The sequence below is a fragment of the Pongo abelii genome, chromosome 7 (genome assembly GCF_028885655.2).
Source record: "Pongo abelii isolate AG06213 chromosome 7, NHGRI_mPonAbe1-v2.0_pri, whole genome shotgun sequence".
Taxonomy (NCBI): Eukaryota; Metazoa; Chordata; class Mammalia; order Primates; family Hominidae; genus Pongo; species Pongo abelii.
The window spans coordinates 17,923,668-17,934,653 of record NC_071992.2 but is presented as its reverse complement, the minus strand read 5'-3'; the positions used below and the strand labels follow the sequence as shown (position 1 = coordinate 17,934,653).

Genomic DNA, 10,986 nt, shown 5'->3' with positions numbered 1-10,986 from the left:
ACTCTCCTGGATGTGCTGTCTCAGTGCAATCATCAGTATCTCTCTTCTCAACAGAAAACCATGAGCATGAACAACTTTCATTTATGCACTGAGGGACTTTCATTTTTATACATTTATTGCTGCCAATCTTGCAAGGTTTTATTTCTGCTTCTACCACACAGGAAAAACAACTTAAATTCTATGTGGCAGGTTATGGATTTCTTGCAGGCCACGAACTTCTTTGTTCTTTTCCATGACCGTGACTGCTTCTTGTTTTTCTCCTGCAGTGTCAAAAAGTTCTTCCTTGTCTTTTGTACTGAGTCTTCTTCCTCTACTCACCCAATGAATATCATGTTTTTCAAGTTTATGTCTTTGGTGTCTTTTTTCCTGAAAAAAGTTATCTTCTACTGTTTGACTTTTTCCCTACTGTTTTGTTAAAATGCTGTGTTTCAGGTGCTATTAATTTGTCCTCTCTCTTAATGCCCTTGGATTCTCCTCTTAATTTTCTGCACCATTGCTGCTACCCAAGATGCCTGGCTGGAGTAGATAAAAATAAGCCGAAGTCCAAAAATTGGATGGAATGGAAGGAATGGATCAAAGGAAATCAGGAGTTTTTGTGCAATCGGATATGGGTCTTATAGATGAGAGTGGTCTAGAAAAGAAGCTCTGGCTTCAGATTGTGTGACTGTGCTTTGCCGGCATATGCCTAACTGTATCACGTATTCTCCACTATACAGTAAGTAGATGATAATAATAAGTGGATATGATAATAAAAAGATGATGTAAATGGATGATATACCCACAGTGAAAATCCTGGAAAAAGAAAAGTTAGGTCGCTGTAGAAAATCCACCTTTGTAGCTAGTTGTGTTATGTAAAACAAAAGCTGATTCTGAGATTGAGATCTGGATTGGCTATATTGGCTCGATCAGGACACAGGCAGTAGTTCAAGCCATGAAAGTAGATGATATTCTCAGAGAGACTGTGCAGACTAAGAAAAAAGACAGTAACATCAGAAAATGCCACAAATCCTGTGGCTGCATTGTCTCTGATGAACGTGATCTTTTTTTCTTCTGGAAAATATATATACCAACGTTTCATGCAGTTCATGATAAACCAATCCTTCGTGATAAACCAATCCCTTTTGAACATTGCCTAGAAAGCAAACAGACTTCCCATGGTGCACAAATGTAGCCATAGGGACAATCGTTCATTCCTCATTCCACTGAGTATGCTTTAGTGTTCACCTCCCTTCTGGCCCACTACACCTGTCAGGGGCATTTTATAGACCAAATATTGTCAGTTAGTCTAAACCACTCGTAGACATGTACTAGATGGTTTTCCTTTTTCGGAGATTAAATAAATCTTCCCCAGGTAACCACAGTTTAAAATATAGTCATCCACAAAATATTTATTATCACTTCTATATGCTAAAAAAAAATAAACCAAAGGTTAGAAACTTAAAAACAAAATCAAGCTTCATCTCTAGTTCAAAGTGAAAGGGAGAAAAGCAAAATGTTTAATAAGCAATATATATTGTGTCACTAATAATATTAATCCAGGTCACTACTGCCAAAGCAAACAATAAATTGTTACTTCATTTGTATAGATAGTAATTCAATGTTATATTTTGGGTAGGTTGTGAAAGCCAGATCAATTTATGTGATCAGAAAAATAAAGGAAGAAATTGATGAGTCAGATGCTACCAGCTACATGCCTCTCCAGCCTCTTCTTTTTGAACCTCCTTTATACCTGTTTGGAGAAAAAGTATAAACAGTGTACTACCAACCTAACTAAGGTTATTATAGTCTGGTTGTTTAAAATACCATTTTTTTCTCCTTTTGTCTTTTTCCCACTCTCCAAGGTACTCAAGAAAATTGAACAGATGTAATAGATCAAATTAAAACATTTTATTTCCTGAAAGCCTTTTTTGCCTGTTGTAGTGTGCAGGACCCCTCCCCTTTCATGCAAGAGACAGGAAGTTACCTGAATCTAGGCTGAAAAGGTTATCTGAAAAGAAAGTATAATAAAAGGGACATTTGGCTTTTTAAATCTTTGTTTTCTCTTAACCTAGGTAAGGCATATTAAAAATAAATATGTTAAGGTAAAAGATAAATGTTGTTGTCTTTATGAAAAGTTAAAACTGCTCTCACTTCCATGTTGTTCATACCTTCATGCTTTTTAACATGATATTTTGCATCCTGGAACGACCTTACCCCAGATTCTGCTCATTTTCAAAACCCTGATTCATTGTCATCTTTTCTGTATTGCTACCTTGATTACTCACTTCCCCAAAAGAGTTAATCACTCCTTTTTGTACTATGCCTGTGCTTTATATATATATAATAATTATATATATATACATATATATACATATATACATATATATACAATTATATATGTATATATTATATATACATATATACATATATACAATTATATATTATATAATATATATTATACAATTATATATATCTATTATATACAATTATATATTATATAATATCTATTATATACAATTATATATTATATAATATCTATTATATACAATTATATAATATATAATATATAATATACAATTATATAATATATAATATATATTATATACAATTATATAATATATAATATATATTATATACAATTATATAATATATAATATATATTATATACAATTATATAATATATAATATATAATATACAATTATATAATATATAATATATTATATACAATTATATAATACATGTTATATACAATTATGTAATACATGTTATATACAATTATGTAATACATGTTATATACAATTATGTAATACATGTTATATACAATTATGTAATACATGTTATATACAATTATGTAATACATGTTATATACAATTATGTAATACATGTTATATACAATTATACATGTTATATACAATTATATAATACATGTTATATACAATTATATAATACATGTTATATACAATTATATAATATATGTTATATACAATTATATAATATATGTTATATACATTATATAATATATGTTATATACATTATATAATATATAATATATACAATTATATAATATATAATATACAATTATATAACATATATACAATTATATAATATATAATATATATTATACAATATATAATTATATAATATATTGTATTATATTAAATATAATTATATATTATATAATTATATATTTAATATTATATATTGCCAATTATATGATATATAAAATATATAATATATATTTGCCAATATATAATATAATATATAATATATTAACATAATGTAAATTACATATAATTATACATATATTTATATTATGTAATATATAATTGGCAAATATATATGATATATATAATATAGTTGGGAAATATATATATTTATAATATATAGTTATATTAATATAATATTTATTATATTATATATTAGAATTATATTTATATACTATATATTTGCCAATTATATAATATATAATATATTAACATGTATAAATTATGTATTATATAATTTATATATAAATATGTATTACATGTTATATATGTAATTATATATAATGAATATTTATACTTATAGTTACTCATATATTTATATATGAATATTCAGCATATTCTATTCAGTATATTCAATATTTATTCAATATGTTCTATGTTCCAGGTTGCTTTAGTCTCTAGTGACATAATGTGGACAAAAGCAGACATGGTCCCTACTGGTTCCGAGTTCACAGTGTAAAGATATTTATAAGATTTGAAAGGCTTCAGCTTTTTTCATGAACGTTCTTACCTGGTAGATAGAATAATCTGAGATGTTTATTTTGCATGTCAGTGAAAATGGAGCCAGAATATCTCAAATGTGAGGATCAAAGCCATAATCAAACATACGGAGAAGGGGCCAGTAGGTAGCCTGAAAGGAAACTTTTCTAGTTATAGACATGCACTACTTAAAAATGTTTCAGTCAACACAGGACCATATATATGATGGTGGTCCCAGAAGATTATAATGGAGCTGAAAAGTTCTATCACCTATTGACCTCACAGCTGTTGTAAGGGGAATAGCACATTGCATTACTCACATATTTGCGGTGATGCTGGTGTAAACGAGCCTACTGCTCTGCCAGTCATTTCAAAGTATAGCATATACAGTTACATAAGTATGTAATACTTGATAATAAATGTTAATGGTTTATGTATTTACCATATTATACTTTTTAATCGTTATTTTAGTGTGCACTCCTCCTATTTATAAAAAAATATTCAACCATAAAGCAGCCTCAGGCATGTCCTTTAGGAGGTATTCTGGAGGAAGGCATTGTTATCACAGGAGATGACAGCTCCGTGCCTGTTACTGTTTCTGAAGACCTTTCAGTGGGAGAAGATATGGAGGGGAAGACAGTGGCATTGATGAGCCTGACCCTGTGTCGGCCTAGGCTAATGTGTGTGTTTGTGTCATAGTTATCAACAAAAAAGTTAAAGAAGTAGAAACATTAAAAAAAAAAAAAAAGGTTAAAATAGCTTATAGGATAAAGCTGTTTAGAAAGAAATTATTTTTGTACAGCTACACAATTTATGGTTTAAGCCAAGTGTTATTACAAAAGAGTAAAAAAGTTGTTTAAAAAGGTTTCTAAAGTATTAAAGGTACTGTAAACTAGGGCTAATTTATTATTGAACAAATAAAATTTTTTATACATTTAGTGTAGCTTAAGTGCAATGTTTATAAAGTCTACAGCTTTTCACATTCACTCACCACTCACTCACTCACTCACCTAGAGCAACTTCCAGTCCTGCAAGTTTCATTTATCCTAATTGCCCTGTACAGGTGCACAACTTTGTATCTTTTATAGCATATTTTTACTGCATTTCTCTATGTGTAGATATGTTAGAAACACACATACTTGCCATTGTGTTCCAACTGCCTACAGGATTCAGCACAGTATAACGTGCTATATAGGTGTGTAGCCTAGGAGCAACAGGCTAGACCACACAGCCTCGGGGACGGGGGGGTTTGTAGCCTAGGAGCAGTAGGCTAGACCGTCTAGGTTTTTGTAAGTGCACACTATGATGTTCACACTGCAATGAAATTGACTAGCAATGCATTTCTCAGAACATATCTTTGTCCTTAATTGACACATGTCTATACATACCAGGTATACGTGAACACAATTTTTGTGAATCCATCTTTTACAAACTGAGTTCAAAGTTAAAAAGCATTAGTACATAGTTCCAACTGCCTTAAACTATAGGGTTTTCGTTTTTCTTTCTTTTTTTTTTTTTAATTATACTTTAAGTTCTGGGATACATGTGCAAAATGTTCAGGTTTGTTACATAGGTATACACATGCCATGGTGGTTTGCTGCACCCATCAACCCATCATTTACATTAGGTATTTCTTTTAATGCTATCCCTCCCCTTGCCTCCCACCCCCTGACAGGCCCTAGTGTGTGATGTTCCCCTCCCTGGGTCCATGTGTTCTCATTGTTCAGCTCCCACTTATACATGAGAACGTGCAGTGTTTTGTTTTCTGTTCCTGTGTTAGTTTGCGGAGAATTGTGGTTTCCAGCTTCATCCATGTCCCTGCAAAGGACATGAACTCACTGTTTTTTTATGGCTGCACAATATTCCATGGTGTATATGTGCCACATTTTTTTAATCCAGTCTATCATTGATGGGCATTTGGATCGGTTCCAAGAATGGCAATCATTAAAAAGTCAAGAAACAACAGATGCTGGAGAGGATATGGAGAAATAGGAATGCTTTTACACTGTTGGGAGTGTAAATTAGTTCAACCATTGTGGAAGACAGTGTGGCAGTTCCTCAAGGATTTTGAACCAGAAGTACCATATGACCCAGCAATCACATTACTGGGTATATTCCCAAAGGATTATAAATTATTCAACTATATTTTAAAGTGAATTTTGCTAAGTTTTATTGTCATCTCAGTTTTTTTTAATTATCTGGGTTTTTTTTGTTCATTTGTTTTGCTTGGGGAGTAAAACTGCTCTTTAAATCGAATAGGGTAAATTTAAAGGGAGGAAATAGAGAAGAGGGTGGATCTAAATAATCCAGTTTAGCTTCTTACAATAGTTCATTTTCCCAGATAATCATTTATTTATTTTGCTTTGCCTCTACCCGAGAAAGGAGAAGATTTGGGTTCTATGCCTACCTCCCTTCATCCCCTTCCTCCACAGTGGTCAGATCCATTAAAGAACACAGTCCTTGGTCAGATCAACGTAGGATTCATAAAAACCAACTCTCAGAAAGGAGGAATATGCAAAGATTGTCATTGCAAACTGCCAAATAAAGAAGCTTCTTAGTGATATTTTCAAAATATATTGACAGGAGTTGAGTCATATCCTTACATGTCACTGCCTCTCCCCACAGTGGGATGAACATTTGCATCTGAATGATCGCCCTTCATTTCCTGGGCTGGATTTGAGTTTGCTGTCCTGAAGATGCCAGTGCGCTCAGTTAGAACTGTGCTGTGTTAAGTCCATTACACAGCATTCAAGAAAATCAGAAATGATCAGAAGATGTTGGCTTTATGCTAAATTTGTCAATCACATGAATGGAACTGTGTCCAACAAAAGAAGGCATATAATCACCTTTTATGGAAAAGGTTCTTAAAATGTGGTCCTCAGACCAATTGCATCACCTCTTGAGAATTTGTTGGAATTGCAAATTCTTGAGCCCCCACCCCAAATACCAGAAAGTCTGGGGGTGAGGCCCATCAGTTTCTTTTTATCAAACCTTTCCAATGTTTCTGATACATGTTAAAGAGACACAGGAACATTTTAAAAAGCTGCTTAGTATGCACATAGAAAAGAGATTATGCTGAAAAATGTACAAGGACGTATTTGTATGGCTGCCAATGTAAAATGAGAAAAGCCCTGGAAAGTGAAAGAGTGAATGAGAGAGAGAGAAGAAAGAGAGAAGGGAGAGAGAGAGAGAGAAGAGAGAGAAGGAAGAGAGAGAGAGAAGAGAGATAGAAGGGAGAGAGAGAGAGGAGAGAGAGAAGGGAGAGAGAGAGAGAGAAGAGAGAGAGAAGGGAGAGAAGAGAGAGACAGAGAGAAAGAGAGAAACCGGGTGCAATGGCTCACACCTGTAATCACAGCACTTTGGGAGGCAGACTTGAGGTCAGGAGTTCAAGATCAGCCTGGCCAACATGGTAGCAGTGAGCTGAGATTGCACCACTGCACTCCAGCCTGGGCGACAGAGTCAGTGAGACTCCATCTCAAAATAAGTAAATAAATAAATAAATAAATACTTGATTTTTTTTTTTTTTTTTTGAGACAGAGTTTCACTCTTCTTGCCCAGGCTGGAGTTCAATGGCGCAATGTCCGCTCACTGCAAGCTCTGCCTCCCTGGTACAAGCAATTTTCCTGCCTCAGCCTCCCAAATAGCTGGGATTACAGGTGCCTGTCACCACACCTGGCTAATTATTTTGTATTTTTAGTGGGCACGTGTTTCACCATGTTGGCCAGGCTCATCTCGAACTCCTGACCTCAAGTGATTCACCCACCTCAGCCTCCCAAAGTGCTGAGATTACAGGCGTGAGCCACTGTGCCCGGCCAATAAATAATTTTCTTAAAAGATCCAGGAAATATTTATTTAGTCCAAATACACAAAACTATTTGTTCTAAGGGAAATTACTGTCTTTTCAGCGAATAGAGTAATTAAAATAATACTAAAGAAATTCCTTATTTGGCAGTTCGCAATGGCAATTTGTATGTGCATCATTTCCGAGAATTGGTTTTTCTGAATCCTGTTTTGATATGGACAAGGACTATGTTCTCTAATGGATTTAAACACTGTGGAGGAAGAGGATGGAAGAAGGCAGGCATAGTTCCCAAATCCTCTCTTTTCTCAGGTAGAGGCAAATTAAAACAATTATCTGGGAAAATTGACTTTTGTAAGAAGTCAAATCAGATCATTCAGATCCAGACCTTTCTTTACTTCCTTCCTTTTACTCTATTAAATTACTGATTAAATCATTTTACAAGTTATTTTCTGTCACGTGTAAAAAATTTTTCAACTAAGAAAGAAGAGCTACCTCTTTTTCCACACTCAAAAAGCACACCTCTAAAAATAGAGATACACATTTATAAATAGAAAGATACATGAGAGGGTTCCACATACATCTGTCTTTTTACGTGAAAGTTAAAACTTATGGGTAGGTTTAATACATTGCTGTATATGACAGATATACACATTTAACTAATTTTGGTTTTTTTGCTAAAATTAAATGTTATTTATTATAGATTGTGTCATAGAATATAGATTCCATTTCTTTTTTTTTTTTAAATGCTCATCATCACTGGCCATCAGAGAAATGCAAATCACAACCACAATGAGATACCATCTCACACCAGTTAGAATGGCAATCATTAAAAAGTCAGGAAACAACAGGTGCTGGAGAGGATGTGGAGAAACAGGAACACTTTTACACTGTTGCTGGGACTGTAAACTAGTTCAACCATTGTGTAAGTCAGTGTGGCGATTTCTCAGGAATCTAGAGCTAGAAATACCATTTGACCCAGCCATCCCATTACTGGGTATATACCCAAAGGACTATAAATCATGCTGGTATAAAGTTACATGTACACATATGTTTATTGTGGCACTAGTCACAATAGCAAAGACTTGGAACCAACCCAAATGTCCAACAATGATAGCCTGGATTAAGAAAATGTGGCACATGTACACCATGGAGTACTATGCAGCCATAAAAAATGATGAGTTCATGTCCTTTGTAGGGACATGGATGAAGCTGGAAACCATCATTCTCAGCAAACTATCGCAAGGACAAAAAACCAAACACCGCATGTTTTCACTCATAGGTGGGAATTGAACAATGAGAACGCATGGTCACAAGAAGGGGAACATCACACGCTGGGGCCTTTGTGGGGTAGGGGGAGGGGGGAGGGATAGCTATTAGGAGATACACCTAGTGTTAGATGACGAGTTGGTGGGTGCAGTACACCAACATGGCACATGTATACATATGTGACAGACCTGCACATTGTGCACATGTACCGTAGAGCTCAAAGTATAATTAAAAAAAAAAAAGAAAAACTGAATAGATTCCATTTCAAACTGAAATTTCAGTTTAAAACATTATGCAAAAGAGCCCTAGCCATTTCATGTGATATTAATGTATTTTTCCATTTGTTTCATAGAAGTATGGAGCAGTGGGATCACTTTCACAATCAACAGGAGGACACCGATAGCTGCTCCGAATCTGTGAAATTTGATGCTCGCTCAATGACAGCTTTGCTTCCTCCAAGTAAGTAGAGGGGGATGGGCTGCCCATGGAGGTCGTTCTTAGAGTTCTTGACAAAATATAAAAGTATCGTCTTGAGACTTACCTTAAGTGTATATGGATGTTAAAATAATACTTATTTGACAAATAGGGCTATTCTTGAGACAGAATAAAAATAAGCTTAAATAAAGGTAAGGCAGTATTATATGAAATTAAATTAATCTACAACACTGATTGAGCCTTCTGGCTTCCCAGCTACAATATTAGGTCCTGGAGCTAAATATGATCCTAGCACCGTGAGCTAATATTTGAAAATCATGGGTGGTAGGTGCCTGTATTAGTTTTCTAGAGTTGTTGCAACAAATGGGAGGCTTGAAACAACAGAAATTTATTCGCTCACAGTTCTGAGATGCAGAAGTCTAAAATGCAGGTGTCAGAAAGACCATGTGCCCTTTCGAAGGCTCTAGAGAAGAATCTTCCCGTGCCTCCTCCCAGCTTCTAGGGGCTCCTGGCAGTCCTTAGTGTTCGTTGCCTCTCTAGCTGCACCACTCTTATCTCTCCTGCCTTCTTCATATGGTCTTCTCTATGTAGCTATTTGTTCTTTCCTTACAAAGACATCAGTCATTAGATTAGGGTTCACCCTAATCCAATATCACTTCATTTTAACTTGATTACATCTCCAAAGACCCTATTTCCAAATAAACTCACTTTCACAGGTACCTATGGTTAAAACTTCAACATATCTCTTGGGGGCACACAATTCAACCCATATAGCAGTGGTGAAACATGTTTGCACAGGTTACGACAACAGCTCAAAAGTATCAATACTCAGCTGTATCTCAACAGGATCATTTAAGATGTCAGGAGAGAGTTACTTAAAATTCTGCTAAACCTCAAAGTATAAATACATATTGCTAAGGGGATGGGTGGAGGTGGAAAAGAAAGAGAAGACATTTCAGTGTGAAGAAGCAGCATATACAAAGTTAAAGGCTCATATATGAGTTCTTACATAGCAAACCTGAAATACAGACCTCAACTCCAGGGCACAGTGGATCTTGTGCTCTGTGTAAAGGACGGATGGGAGGATGTGGCACAAGTAAGACACATATAAGAAAAGATAATAGTGAGTGCTGTTACATACAGAAATGATGAGAGTTTGAAGAAGGAGGAGAGAGACATTGGGAGCAGAGAAAAAGCAATCAAAATGTTTGAGAACTATTTAAAAGGTGGAATTTACATTTGCGATGATAAATTAAAGATGAAGAAGATGACTCCTACATTTCAGGCTTAATCAGCCTGGCAGGTGGACTATATCTCAACTTGCTTCTATTATGGGTTCTTTTTCTTTTTTCCTTCCATCTTTTCTTTCCTTTCCTTTTCTCTCTTTTCCCTTTTTTTTTTTCTTTTTGAGACAGGGTCTCACTTTTTCACCTAGGCTGGAGTGCAGTGGTGCGATCATAGCCCATTACAGCCTCAACCTCTTGGGCTCAAGCAATTCTCCTACCTCAGCCTCCTAAGTATCTTGGATTACAGGGGCATGCTACCGTGACTGGCTAATTTTTGTATTTTTTGTAGAGACAGGGTTTCTCCATGTTGCCCAGGCTGGTCTCAAACTCCTAGGCTCAAGCCATCCTCCCGCCTTGGCCTTCCAAAGTGCTGGAATTACAGGTGTGAGCCACTGCATCCAGCTCTTTTCTTTTCTTTACTTTTTAAAAACTTTCTCTTCTTTTCTTTTCAATACCTTAAATTAAATTCGTTTT

At 34.8% G+C, this 10,986-nt stretch overlaps 1 protein-coding gene across 1 annotated transcript in view; it reads left to right on the top strand.

The window, feature by feature from the left end:
• Positions 1–446: 446 nt before the first annotated feature.
• MSR1 (macrophage scavenger receptor 1) overlaps positions 447–10,986 on the top strand; it is a 77,358-nt gene continuing 66,818 nt past the window's right edge. The window contains exons 1-2 of the mRNA XM_054561218.2: positions 447–715; positions 9,144–9,250. Of these exons, the coding sequence (XP_054417193.2) occupies positions 9,148–9,250 (103 nt within the window). The 5' untranslated portion in view covers positions 447–715; positions 9,144–9,147. The remainder of the gene's footprint in view (positions 716–9,143; positions 9,251–10,986) is intronic.